This window comes from Loxodonta africana, chromosome 11 (assembly GCF_030014295.1).
Source record: "Loxodonta africana isolate mLoxAfr1 chromosome 11, mLoxAfr1.hap2, whole genome shotgun sequence".
Taxonomy (NCBI): Eukaryota; Metazoa; Chordata; class Mammalia; order Proboscidea; family Elephantidae; genus Loxodonta; species Loxodonta africana.
This window is the reverse complement of record NC_087352.1, coordinates 65,419,266-65,434,351: the sequence shown is the minus strand read 5'-3', so window position 1 is coordinate 65,434,351 and position 15,086 is coordinate 65,419,266. Positions and strand designations below refer to the sequence as shown.

General features: G+C 36.5%; 1 protein-coding gene across 3 annotated transcripts in view; it reads left to right on the top strand.

Annotated features, from left to right (window-relative positions):
* The window catches only part of PIK3C3 (phosphatidylinositol 3-kinase catalytic subunit type 3), a 144,220-nt gene that overhangs the window by 70,034 nt on the left and 59,100 nt on the right, over window positions 1-15,086 (top strand). For all 3 annotated transcript variants that reach the window (XM_023543837.2, XM_064294591.1, XM_064294590.1), the window contains one exon: window positions 5,533-5,600. In XM_023543837.2, coding sequence (XP_023399605.1) covers window positions 5,533-5,600 — 68 coding nt within the window. The remainder of the gene's footprint in view (window positions 1-5,532; window positions 5,601-15,086) is intronic.

The window sequence follows — 15,086 nt, the reverse complement described above, 5'->3', positions numbered from 1 at the left end:
TTAAATCACAGGATCATAAAAGCCTTAGGTGAGCCCTTTAAGAGACCATTCTGCTGCACTCATTTCCCCCTTTCAAAACTAAAACATTGATTAATCCCTTCAATCAATCATTCATTTACATATATATTTTTGAGCTCTTATTGTATACCAGGGAGCCCCGGTGGCACGGTGGTTAAGAGCTATAGCGAACTACGGCTGCTAATCAAAAGGCTGGCAGTTCGGATCTACCAGTCGCTCCTTGGGAACCCTACTGGGCAGTTCTACTCTGTCCTATAGGGTGGCTATGAGTCAGAATTGACTTGACAGCAACAGGTTTATAAGGTACCAGAAACGGTTCTAGGTGCTGGGGATGATGCAGAGTAAACAAAACAGTCTAAATTTTTGCTTTCATGGAACTCACATTCTAGTGTTCGGGTGGGTGATATGTAATAATATTTATATATACATTTTAGAGGATACAGCAATACCTATTTCACATGGAGAAGATAAATGAGAGGATGATAGGGAGTATTGGGGTGTGCCTAGGGGATTGAAGTTTTCAAAAGATTGGTTAGGAAAGGCGTACATAAAAAGGTCACATCTATCTAAAAATGTAGCAGGTGATGGAACAATCATGAAGCCTTCTTGGGAAAGAGCATTCCAGGCAGAAGGAACAGCAAGTATAAAGGCCAAAGGATGAGAGCTTTACTATGTATTTAAGGGATATCAGAGCCCAGTCTGCTTGTCTGGGGACTGAGCAGGAGGGATAATGGTAGAAGATTGGATCAGAGATGGAATGGGATATAGTCATGTAGGGTTGTAGGCCGTTGTAACAAATGATTCTTACATAAAATAATGAAGTAATGCAGGTGACAGTTACGGGAGGCTTGAACTAGGGTGATTCCATTGGAGATGGTATGAAGTGATTGGATTCCGAATGATATGTTCAGAATGTAGTATTACATACTACACCTATTACTCAGAAAGCCTTTAGACTAAAAATGAAATTTTTTAAATATATTTCTGTTATTTCTCTTGTGACTGATGAGCCCATTGTTACTCAATGATTTAAGTAATTTTACCCTTTCTCATTTATATTAGCGCTAAATCATTTCTAAAGAGTTTAGGTAATCCAAGCTGTCCGATAAAACAGTGAGAATAATTTGAATGATAAATCCCTCCCCCTTCTCCTACCACTAAAAGAGTAATATTTCATAAATCACCTTTAAAAAGGTCCTGAATAATTCAGTGTCTGGCCAACCAAGCTGAATTCCTTCTCTTCTTATCACTACTTGAGATGACCACCATTCTGTCTCCTCCCTGGCATCTAAGCATTGTCTTCTTTCCTTCCTGTACCTCTGCCTGTTTCTCTTGGAGTCTTCAGGAGATTACTATGCAGGTCTGGCCAAATGTTAGACAAGAAGAGAAACTCAATTCTCATTGTCTAAATATGGTCATTTTTTATAAGTTCTGTGGGTTTTTGCAAAGAAATTATATTTTCAGATTGTTGGATACAGCTTTATACATACATCATTAGAACAAGCTTACTGTGTTGTTGAAATCTGTATCTATTTATAATTTTTTTTTTCCTGCTTGATCTGAGAGAAGGGTGAAATTGCTCTGTATAATGGTGTCATTTCCAATTTGTCATACTTCTGTTGGTGTTTGCTTTAAATATTTTGATGCTGTTTTATTAGATGTATACAAGTAAATTGAGTATTTTATCACTGTATAATAACTGTCTTTATATCTAATGTCTTTTGCCTTAAAGCCTGTTTCATCTGATATTAATAGAACTTCCTTTTGGTTAATATTTTTTGGTATACTTTTTTCAGTCTTCTTTTAATATTTTTGTGGCCTTATATTTTAGGTTTATTTCTTGAAACACCATATACCTACGTATTATTTTTTAATCCAGTTTAACACTGTATGAAGTGGAATTTTTACTCATTTACTTTTAACGTGATTATTGCTGTATCTGGATTTATTTAATGATCTTATTTGGTGCTTTCTATTCTTATGTATTTTTCTTCTTGCCTGTCTTTGGCTGAATTCTCCCACACCCTTATCCCCAGGTTGGAGGTTATATTCCCTATATCAGTTCCTTACTGGTTATCCCAGACACTTAAAATGTGTCCTTAACTTCAGGCATAGCATGATTAATATTGCCCTCCTCCAAAATAGTTTATACCCCTTTATTCGTGGGTAATTATTGTTCATTGATTTAGTTCCATGTTGTTTTTTAACCCCCAAATTAGATATCATTGTTACGATTTTATACAGTCAGTAAAAGTTTAGTGATACTCATGTATATCCTTAATCACCATTTCTTCTTATGTCTCTAACCTTCAATATAAGATCATTTTCTTTTTGCTTCAAGTATATTCCATTTTCAGATTGTTTAAAAATTTTTAAATATTGCTCACCAAGTTGAGTTTAAAAATTTATAGTATATGTTTTCTCTTCCACAAAAGTTTTTTTAAATTTAATTCTTTCCTATTTGTGCTCTGTAAACTTTTTCATGAAAAAAGCACAGTGCCAAATGAAACAACATGTGTTTTCTATTTAAATATGCGATTGACTATATAAAAACAAGATTGTCCCCTTTATGATATATCTTTGTCATATGGTCAAAAGATAAATGTTAGACCTAGAGTCTGCCTGCTAAACTCATGGATTCAACTTTACATTATGGCTTTCTGATTGAGTAGCTTCTTTAATGGATTTTTGTTATACTCTTAAAATGTAGACCTAAGGTTTTAGCTCAAAAATTGAAGATAAGTTTACTACTGCCTCTGAGATACCCACTTTGTGACAGCCCCTTATTGTTCTAGCATGCTTTCTTAAGTTCTCCTATTTCAACCATCACATCTCATTGATCCCTGCCGTTTTCTCTGTTCATCACCCCTGTAATATTTACTCTGAATATATAGCTGTTATCCCATGGCTTATCATTTCAGTCATTCTCCTATTACTTATCAACTCTTGATAAATAATTACTCAATTTCTCCATGCCTATGCCCAAGAAGGAAACCCTGGTGGCATAGTGGTTAAGTGCTACGGCTGCTAACCAAGAGGTCAGCAGCTCGAATCCACCAGGTGCTCTTTAGAAACTCTGTTGGGCAGTTCTGCTCTGTCCTATAGGGTTGCTATGAGTCAGAATCAACTCGACGGCAATGGGTTTTATACCCAAGAAATTGAATGTTGCTGAAGGAAAGCACATAGCCTAGCATGTTGGTATCGCTATAAATTCATGGTCTCTAATGTCACTTAACTTAATGTCAGGTGGGAAACCCTGGTGGCATGGTGGTTAAGTGCTATGGCTGCTAACCAAAGGGTCGGCAGTTGAATCCGCCAGGCGCTCCCTGGAAACCCTGTGGGGCAGTTCGACTCCATCCTATAGGGCCGCTATGAGTCGGAATCGACTCGACGGCGCTGGGTTTGGTTTTTGGTCATGTCAGGTGATTAGGAATCCATTGGGAGCACAGACGTTTAAATGCTCAACTGCTAGCTGAAAAGTTGGTGATTCGAACCCACCCAGAGGCCCTCAGAAGACAAGACTGGCAATCTGCTTCTGAAAAAACGTCCTTCAAAACCCTATGGAGCAGTTCTACTCTGCACACATGGTGTCGCCATGAATCAGAATCGACTCAGCAGCAACAGACAACAGCCACCACCTCAGATGGGCACTCAACACTCTCTAACATCTTATATTTCTCTAGGTAGGTTGATCTGCACGCTGTGCAGTGACTCATTCCTTTTCAACTCTGTTCTTCGTGTCCTATTTCATACTTTCCAGATGACAATTCTGCCTCATAATTAAAGGAAACAGTAGAAGCCACTAGGTAAGAGTGGTCTCAATTTCCCAGTACCATATTTACAGGCCAGAATTCCTGCCAATACTTTGTTTCCTTCTGTTTTCTTACACAGAAGAAATAGAACTTCCTTCAAGGTAGGCTCTCTTTATTTCCTGATAGAAATATGTGTTAGTATTAATCATCTTAAATTTTCAAAAGAGAAAAAAAAAAAAAACTCTCTCTTCATTCCACATCCCTCTGAAAACTGTATTTTCTTAGTTCCCTTCATGGTCAACCTTCTCAGAAGAGTTGTTTATACATACCGACTCTTTCCTTCTGTTGTTGGTCCTCTTTAATCCACATCATTCCCGCTTTTGCTTTCCATCCTGTATTACTTATTTTGTTAGGATAATAAATGACTTTAATATTTGTAGTTGCACACACTTCTCATTTCCTTTCAGCAGTCCCTTCTTGAAAACCTACCTCTTATGGTTTAGGTAATACCATACATTCCTTATTTTTCTCTTAACCCTCTCTGGCTGTTCCTTCTCTGTTTCCTGTTGGTGCTTTCTTCTCTGCTTAACATTTTAATGTTCCTAATGGCCGCCTTCTATTCTCAGTTTACATTCTTGCCCTTTGCTGTACTCATTAATAAACCCAAATTTATATTTCTAGCTTAGATCACTCATCTGAGTTTTAGATTAATATATCCAAATAATTATCTGCTTGATCTCCCTTGTGTATCTGACAGGCATTTCAAACTTAGTATTTTACAATACAAACTTTATCTCTGCCTTTTCCTTCCTTGTCTAGAATTTGTCTGTGACATAACCATCAGTCCATTTCCTAAATTGAGAAATATAGTAGTTACTCTCTCTTTCTTTCTTTACTTCCCACTTCCTCCCCATAACAAATCCTGTGAATTATACTTCCAAAATATTTTTTGAGTCTCTGTTTTCACACTCATCCTTCACTCTTCTGATGTTGTTATGTGCCATCGAGTCGATTCTGACTGATAGCAACGCTATAGGGCAGAGTAGAACTGCCCCATAGGGTTTCCAAGGAGCTGCTGTTTGATTCGAGCTGCCAGGTTTTTGGTTAGCAGCCTGAGCTATTAACCACTTTGCCACCAGGGCTCCATTCACTCTCCTAGACTACTATAACAGCATCCTAACTGATCTCGGCCCTGTACTTCTCACAGGATCAGGGTCTTTTTAATAAAATGTAAATCAGATTATCTCACTCTCCTACTTAAGATCTTTTAGTGAATATCAATTGCTTTTAAAATAAAATTTGTACTCAATAGTGTGACCTTAAAGGTATTGTACAGTTTGGCCTTGCCTACCTTTTCAGCCTCCTTTACTTCTGTGTTCACTATATTGCAGCTACATCGGGCTTTTATGAGTTTCTTAAAGAAGCTCAGGGCCTTTGTACATAGTGTCATTTTGATCTTGCCTAAATATCATGTCCTTATTGATGCCTTTTCTGGCCTCCCAACGTAAATTATTTTTGTGACTGTTTTTTTGATGCATCTTTCCACTGTTGAATATTAAGCTCCAGAAGGGCAAGGAACCATGTGAACCAAGGTTCTTTTACATATTGCCTTGTTTAAAATAAATAGTGGTTGGATGGATGAAAATCTGATCGGTGACATAAGACCTACAATGAAAGCTGATAGACAAATGTGGAGTATCATGTTTCCCCCGTTTGTAGCAGATGGTAACATAAAAATGTATGTTTTTTTTCATTCTTTCAGCAAGATCTCTGTACCTTCTTGATATCAAGAGCCTGCAAAAACTCAACACTGGCTAATTATTTATACTGGTATGTGAAAAAAAAATTTTTTTTAATGACTCTTTAGGACTATTTTTTTCTCATGTTGTAAACACAAAGGCAGTTTAAAATGAAATGTGAGCAATCGTCAAAAGCCTAGATACAGTACTTACATCTAGCTATATTCCTTTGGAGCCCTCATGGCATAATGGTTAAGAGCTTGGCTGCTAGCCAAAAGGTCGGCAGTTCAAATCTACCAGTTGCTCCTTGGAAACCCTATGGGGCAGTTCTTGTGTGTTCTGTAGGGTCACCATGAGTCTGAACTGACTCGACGGCAACAGGTTTTTTTGGTTTGGCTTATGTTCTTTTTAAATTGTGCTTATGGAAATGCTTATTAGCACCACTGTTTCTCTTCCTTTCACTAACTTTTCAGAAGCTTAGTTATAACAGGGAAAAGTAGTGGGCTTTTTAATTTGGATTTGTTTGCCTTTTATGCTATTTATAAGTAGTCTAATACGTCACAGTCCTTCAGAAAGTGTGTATTTTCACTTTACCAAAATATGCAATCATGGAAAAATAGAGAGTTGAAATTTAAAGTTATCTCATTTTACAGATGAGGAAACTGAATCAGAGACATACTATAATTAGAAACTGAGGCAAATACCATGATGTAGACCCTGAACTAGGACTGGATTATTTATCTAGCAGTTTGCCACGTACAGAGTTCTCCCAGTAACCTTTTCTCATTTGTCCTTCTGGAGTTAAGTACATATCTGTATTTTACATATGAGAACAGGTTTCCTGAGTGAGTTGAATGAAAGAGAGAAACTGAGGCACAGTTAACATGAAGTTTGGTTCCCTTTATCTGTCACAAGATTCTAAAGTGTAAAGATCAATTAGACTGATCATTGAGAACTATTTTGATTCAATGAAACAATGGTATTAAATGCTATATGTTGTTGTTGTGGGTTGTTGAGTCAATTCCAACTCATAGTGACCCTATATAACTGAGTACAACCGCCCTGTAGGATTTCCAAGGCTGTAATCTTTATGAGGAAACCCTGGTGGCGTAGTGGTTAAGTGCTTTGGCTGCTAACCAAACGGTCAGCAGTTCAAATCCGCCAGGCGCTCCTTGGAAACTTTGGGGCAGTTCTGCTCTGTCCTATAGGGTCACTATAAGTTGGAATCGACTCAACGGCACTGGGTTTGGTTTTTTTGTTTTTTGTTTTTTTTAATCTTTATGAGAGCGAATCACCGGATTTTTCTCTTGGTGGGTTTGAACTGCTTAACCATTGCCCCACCAGGGCTTCTTAAATGCTACATAGGAGATCCTTATCAAGTTTTCCAGGGCAAACAAAAGACTGCACGAGCTAGGTAAGCCCTATGTGAAGGCTCCTTTCCATTTGAAAGGAGACTTAAAACTAAATACCACTTTTTAATCTTCTTGACATACTTGATTTTTTAACTTTAGAAATGATTCCTGATTTATCTAATTGTATTTACTGCCTTAATTTAAATGGTATAAATTAATGTGCATCCTGAAAGCTCATTGTTTTGAATAAAAATGAGGCATTTTGCCTTTTCATGAAGAATTTAAACAAAATACTATGGCACTGGGTGGGTTTATCTTGTTTTAAACTTAGTTCGCAAAACTTGCCCTTTGAGTCAAATCAAGACTTAACTTTATTCTCCCACTCTCAAAAGTGGTAGTATTCTGGATATTGCCCCTGTAGCCAAGATGTAGGGAATGCTTTTAACAACACAAGTGTCTCCTGTTTACATCAGCCTCTGCTTAGTGTAAGCCTTTATGATTCTCTTTACAGCAAAGAAAACCCACCATCAAGAATCTTAACTAAAGTCATTTTTCCCTCTTTGGAAACTGTAATTTTTTTTCCCCTGCTGGCCTCAGTAGTGGGAAGAAAAATAGTTCTCTACTTTTACTTTAGCAGTTTAATGTAATATTCATAAAACTACATTTTCCTCACATTAAATTTCTGTGTATCTTTGAAAATATATCCACAGAATATGTTAGCTAGTTGTTAATCACCACTTGCCTTTGAAATGTTTACTTAGAAATTCTTGCATAACCAAGGAACTTCTATTTTCTTTTAATATAACCTATTGCTTCTTAGTGTTCTCCATTATTCCAATCTGATTTTTTAACTGTATGTCTGTTCACTGGTGTTATGGAAAAATACTTTCTCATGAAAATCTAAGTAAATATTTAAAAGGAAATAAAGAATAAAAAAGTATAGGGTATGTTGCCAAGTTTTTGGGAAGGTACTTGTAAGCTTCCTAGATATTTTAAGATTAAGAAGATTTTATGTTCTTTTTAATCATTTTTAAGAATTTCTTCCTAGGTATTTTTGCTTCCTTACAGTGTTTATGGCAAGTTTTCTCTGGCTCAAAATTTATAATCTATACCAGTCAGTATTATAAGAAGAGAGCTGTATGTATATATACTTGTGTTTTCGAATTACGTATTCTTTGGCTTTAACTGTAGAGCAGATGCCATTGTAAAACTTGAAATTAGTTTTGATAGAATCTTTCAGCTCTTATTTCAAGTAGGAAGAGTTTTCAAATCGTTCTGAGAGCAGCTGAACAGTAGGAAAAGTATAAGACAAGCAGTTTTCAACAAGGCGATAGTTTCTGTTCATAAAGAGCGCTTTGTTTTCTCCATAGGTAATAAAGTGCAGCCCCAGCTCCCAGGCTTATAAGCATTCCATCAAACTTAAACTTGATTTGTGTTTCCCCACTATATCTCCGATTCACTGAAGCAACAGCATATGCTATGTCTATTCATTCTCTTAGGAGTAATTGTTTTCCCCATATTTACAGCCTGTATATTACATATGCAGAAATACTCATGGGGAAAAAAGCTATAGATATGGATTCTTGACTTTGGTAGGCACCGTGTCTGTGATTATGGGGTAACAATAGGGAAAATAATTTCAAATAGTTGGTTTAAAATGGTCATTTTCTTCCTTTAAACATGGACAGAATAGTATAAAATATTAATCAAACAATAGAATTTCAATGCCTCTTACTCCAAGCTTTCTCTATTTTATCAGATGTATTAAAACAAAATTTTAATTGATTGTGCTATTTCCTTTTGAACATTTTGAGTTTTCTTTTTCATTTGTTGTTCCCTTTCCGGTGATTTAAACAGGATTCCTGCTGCAGCTGAATCCTGAGGGGCCTGTAATTGTGCAGGCAATCCATTTAAAATGAATAGTGTCAACCTTTTAAGCCACAGAGGGAAGTTATAGTCTCCAATCTGTAAGGTGTTGGGCATCAGGATCTATAGATCTTTCCAGTTTTTTATTTTTATAGCCATTCTAGCATGTTGAAATTGAGAGTAAACTTTCAGTGCTTTGACATGTTTTCTGTAACTTCTAAGACCTCTCAAGGTAGTAAAGGTTATTTACCCCACAAAACAAAATTACCAGGAAACAAGTAGCCCACTGATGTGACCTTACAATGGATACCCCAGACAATTTTGTCTACATTTCTACTTTAAGATGACAGCCTTTGAGGGACTATCTTAGAGTGCTTTGTAGAACCTAGCTTACTGATGTGAACAGAGAACTAGAGTGATTTAAATCTAGGTCTTCTAGTCATGACCTAACCTTGTCCGTCATATTTGGAGATGACACTTTTTTTTTTTTAAATAAAAATGACTCTTTTTGCAGTAGAACTTTGGCATGAATGATTCTGAGAGGTCATTGATATTCGATCCTTATTAGCATCATATGTCCTCAAGTATAGGAAGTAGCCATGGCCATAATGTTTACGAGCTGGTCACAGAGACCTGCACATAACAATGGGGACTGCATGTTGTATGCAGTCACCTGTCTGTGTTGTCCATTTAGAAATTTGTTCTCTGTGGAAGAAAAAATAATATATTAAGGTAACAGAGAGAGTAAAAAAAACTTCATGTGAAAAGTAGAAGCATATGAATTGGGTTCGGGTAAAACCATATTGACAGTTCTATAGTATAGAACCACTATTTGTTTGACATTCCTGGAACCCCATGAGTAGAAATAAGAAGTTATTTCTTATCCGTAGCCCACTCATCTGGAACAGATCTGTCCAGCTGAGCTTTTTGCGATGATGAAAATGTTCATAGATACCGCTCATGTGGCTACTTAGCGTTCGAAATGTGCCTGAGGAGCTGAATATTTATTTCATTTAATTTTAAGTAATTAAAATTTAAATTTGTGTTTGGTGTCTAGTGTCATGTGTGTCTAGTGGCTACTATATTGGAGAGCACAGTTCTTGAAGACATTTTTTATTTAGTAATACATTTTTGTTTTTAATTTTTATTGTGCTTTAAAAGTTTACAAATCAAGTCAGTCTCTCATACAAACGTTTATATGCACCTTGCTATTTTTTTTTTTTATATATACTCCTAGTTACTCTCCTTCTAATGAGACAACACACTCCTTCCCTCCACTCTCTATTTTCATGTCCATTCAGCAAGCTTCTGACCCCTTCTGCCCTCTCAGCTCTCATCCACACAGGAGCTGCCCACATAGTCTCATGTGTCTACTTGATCCAAGAAGCTCACCCTTCACCAGTATCATTTTCTATCCCATGATCCGGTCCAATCCCTGTCTGAAGAGTTGGCTTTGGGAATGGTTCCTATCTTGGGCTAACAGAAGGTCTGGGGACCATGACCTGCAGGGGTCCTTCTAGTCTCAGTCAGACCATTAAGTCTGGTCTTTTTACGAGAATTTGAGGTCCCATCCCACTGCTGTCCTTCTCCCTCAGTGGTTCTCTGCTGTGTTCCCTGTCATGCAGTCATCAGGTTGTAGCTGGGCACCGTCTGCTTCTTCTCGTCTCAGGCTGATACAGTCTCTGGTTTATGCGGTCCTTTCTGTCTCCTGGGCTCATAATTACCTTGTGTCTTTGGTATTCTTTATTCTCCTTTGCTCCAGGTGGGTTGAGACCAATTGATGCATCTTCAATGGCCACTTGCTAGCATTTAAGACCCCAGATGCCACTCTCCAGAGTGGGATGCTGAATGTTTTAATAGATTTTATTATGCCATTTGACTTAAATGTCCCCTGAAACCATGGTCCCCAACCCCCGACCCCTGCTACACTGGCCTTTGAAGCGTTCAGTTTATTCAGAAAACTTCTTTTCTTTTGGTTTAGTCTAGTTGTGCTGACCTCTCCTGTATTACGTGTTGTCTTTCCCTTCACCTAAAATAGTTCTTATCTACTATCTAATTAGTGAAAACCCCTCTCCCTCCTTCCCTCCCTACTTTCATAACCATCAAAGAATATTTTCTTCTCTGTTTAAACTATTTTCGAGTTCTTATAATAGTGGTCTCATACAATATTTGTCCTTTTGCAACTATTTCACTCAGCATAATGTCTTCCAGATTCCTCATAGTTATGAAATGTTTCACGGATTCAACATAGTTCTTTATCTATGCGTAGTATTCCATTGTGTGAATATACCATAATTTATCCATTCGTCCATTGATGGACACCTTGGTTACTTTCATCTTTTTGATATTGTAAACAGTGCTGCAGTGAACATGGGTGATATCTGTTCGTGTAAAGGCACTTATTTCTCTAGGATATACTCCAAGGAATGGGATTGCTGGATCGAATGGTAGTTCTATTTCTAGTTCTTTAAGGAAGCACCAAATCAATTTCCAAAGTGGTTGTACCATTTTACATTCCAACCAGCAGTGTATAAGTGTTCCAGTCTCTCCACAACCTCTCCAACATTTATATTTTCTGTGTTCTGGATTAATGTTGGAGTGAGATGAAACTCGTTGTAATTTTATTTGCATTTTTGTAATGGCTAATGATTGTGAGCATTTCCTCACGTATCTTTTAGCTACCCGAATGCCTTCTTTAGTGAAGTGCCTGTTCGTATCTTTTGCCCATTTTTTAATGGGGTTGTCTTTTTGTAGAGTTTTTACTGTATCGTGGATTTTAGAGATCATACGCTGATTAGAAATATTATAGCTAAAAACTTTTTCCCAGTCTGTAGGTAATCTTTTTACTCTTTTGGTGAAGTCTTTGGCTGAGTATAGGTGTTTGATTTTTAGGAGCTCCCTGCTATCTACTTTTTCTTCTGCATTGTTAGTAATGTTTTGTATAATATTTGTGCCATGTATTAGGTCTCCTAGGGTTGTCCCTATTTTTTCTTCCATAACCTTTATCGTTTTAGATTTTATGTTTAGGTCTTTGATCCATTTTGAGTTAGTTTTTGTGCATGGAGTAAGGTATGGATCTTGTTTAATTTTTTTGCAGATGGATATCCAGTTATGCCAGTACCATTTGTTAAACAAACAGTCTTTTCCCCATTTAACTTACTTTGGGCCTTTGTCAAATATCAGCAGCACATATGTGGATGGATTTATGTCTGGATTCTCAATTCTGTTCCATTGGTCTATGGATCTGTTGTTGTACCAGTACTAGGCTATCTTGACTACTGTGGCGATATAATAGGTTCTAAAATTAAGTAGAGCGAAGCCTCCCACTTCATTCTTTTTCAGTAATGCTTCACTTATTCAAGGCCTCTTTCCCTACCATATGAAGTTGGTGATTTGTTTCTCCATCTCATTAAAAAATGTCATTGGAATTTGGATCGAGATCCCATTGTATCTATAGATCACTTTTGGTAAAATAGACATTTTTATAGTGTTAAGTCTTCCTGTCCATGAGCAAGGTATGTTTTTCCACTTATGCAGGTCTCTTTCAGTTCTTGTAATAGTGCCTTGTAGTTTTCTTTGTATAGGCCTTTTACATCTCTGGTAAGATTTATTCGTAAGTATTTTATCTTGGGTGCTACTGTAAATGCTATTGATGTGGTGATTTCCTCTTCGATGTTCTTTTTGTTGGTGTTCTACAGCACTGGGTTTTTTTTTTTTTTTTTTAAGAGGAATCCAACTGATTTTTGTATGTTTATCTTGTATCCTGATACTCCTGAGAATTCTTTAGGGTTTTCTGTGTATAAGATCATGTCATCTGCAAATAGAGATACTTTGACTTCTTCCTTACCAATCTGGATGCCCTTTATTTCTTTATCTAGCCTAATTACTCTGGCTAGGACCCCCAGCACAGGGAGGTATGTGCTGGCTTCATGGAATGATTGTGGGAGTATTCCATCCTTTTTTATGTGCTGAAATACCTTTAATAGTAGTCGTATTAACTCTTTTCTGAAAGCTTGATAGAACTCTGCAGTGAAACTGTCCTGGCCAGGGTTTTTTTTTGTTGTTGTTGGGAGTTTTTTAATTACCTTTTAAATCTCTTCTTTTGTTATGGGTTTATTTGTTCTACCTCTGTTTGTGTTAGTTTAGGTAAGTAGTGTGTTTCTAGAAATGCATCCATTTCTTCTAGGTTTTCAGTCGTTAGAGTACAATTTTTTGTAGTAATCGGATATGATTCTTTAATTTCAGTTGGGTCTGTTGTGGTATCACCCATCTCATTTCTTATTCAGGTTATTTCATTTGTTTCCTCTCCTGTTTTTCTTAGTTTGGCCAGTGGTTTATCAATTTTGTTAAATTTTTCAAAGAACCAGCTTTTGGTCTTGTTAACTCTTTCAGTTGTTTTCTGTTCTCTATTTCATTTAATTCTGCTTTTTTTTTTTTTTTTAATTTTTGTTATTTGTTTTCTTCTGGTGCCTGAGGGTTTCTTTTGTTGCTCTCTTTCTGTTTGTTGAAGTTGTAGGGATAATTCTTTGATTTTGGCCCTTTCTTCTTTTTGGATGTGTGCATTTATTGGTATAAATTGACCTCTGAGCACTGCTTTAGTTGTGTCCCAAAGGTTCTGATAGGAAGTGTTTTCATTCTCATTGGATTATTTGAATTTCTTTATTCCATCCGTAATGTCTTCTGTACCCAGTCGTTTTGAGCAGGGTATTGTTCAGTTTCCAAGTGTTTGATTTCTTTTCCCTGCTTTTTCTGTTACTGATTTCTACTTCTATGGCCTTATGGTCAGAGAAGATGCTTTGTAATATTTCAATGTTTTGGATTCTGCTAAGGCTTGCTTTATGACCTAATATGTGGTCTATTCTAGAGAATGTTCCATGTGTGCTAGAAAAGAAAGTATACTTGGCTGCTGTTGGGTAGTGTATTCTGTATATATCTATGAAGTGAATTGGTTGATTGTGGCATTTAGATCTTCCCTGTCCTCACTGAGCTTCTTTCTGAATGTCCAGTCCTTCACTGAAAGTGGTGTGCGTGAAGCTATTTCACTTTTGAATGCTGTTAGAATTTATATATCTTGCGGCCTTGTCATTGGGAGCATAAATATTTAATATGGTTATATCCTTCTGATATATTGTCCCTTTAATCATTATATAGTGTCCTTCCTTATCCTTTGTGGTAGATTTAACTTTAAAGTCTATTTTGTTAGAAATTAATATTGCCACTCCTGCTCTTTTTCGATTGTTTGCTTGATATATTTTTTTTTCCATCCTTTGAGTTTTAGTTTGTTTGTGTCTCTAAGTCTGAGGTGTGTCTCTTGTAGGCAGCATGTGGACAGGTTGTGTTTTTTAATCTATTCTTCCACTCTCTGCCTCTTCATTGGTGCATTTAGTCGGTTTACATTGAGGGTAATTATGGATAGGTATGAGTTTAGTGCTGTCATTTTGATGTCTTTTTTTGTGTTGTTGACAGTTTCTTTTTCCCACATAATTTTTTTTGCTAAATAGTTTATATATTGTCTTTTACTCTTATTCATTGTTGTTGATTTTGTTTCTACCGAGTCTCTATTTTTTTCTTACATTTTCTTTTGATGAGTAGGATTGTTAGTCACCTTTGTGGTTACCTTAATATTTACCCCCATTTTTCTGTGTTTAAACCTATCTTTTATTTCTTGATATCTCCTTATCTTCCTCTCCATATGAAAGATCTATGACTGCATTTCTTACTCTTTTTATTGTTTTAATGTTGTCTTCTTTTATGTAATAATATTGCTGTTTCACTGCTTTGAGTATTTTTTTATCTTGATTTATTTTTGTGATTTCCCTGTCTGGGTTGACATCTGATTGCTCTGTCCAGTTTTCTAGTCTTGGGTTGATATCTGCTATTACTGATTTTCTGACCAGAGTACTCCCTTTAGTATTTCTTGTAGTTTCGGTTTGTTTTTCACGAATGCCCTAAACCTCTGTTTATCTGGAAATGTCCTAATTTCGTCTACATATTTGAGAGACAGTTTTGCTGGATATATGATTCTTAACTGGCTTTTTTTTCCTTTAATACTTTGTATAAGTCACCCCATCGCCTTCTTGCCTGCATGGCTTGTGCCGGGTAGTCTGAGCTTATTCTTATTGACTCTCCTTTGTAGGTGACTTTTCGTTTAACCCTAGCTGCTCTTAAAATTCTCTTTATCTTTGGTTTTAGCAAGTTTTATTATAATATGTCTTGGTGACTTTCTTTTCAGATCTACCTTATGTGGAGTTTGATGAGCATCTTGGATAGATATCTTCTCGTCTTTCACAATATCAGGGAAGTTTTCTGCCAACAAGTCTTCAACAATTCTCTCTGTATTTTCTGTTATCCCTTCCTGT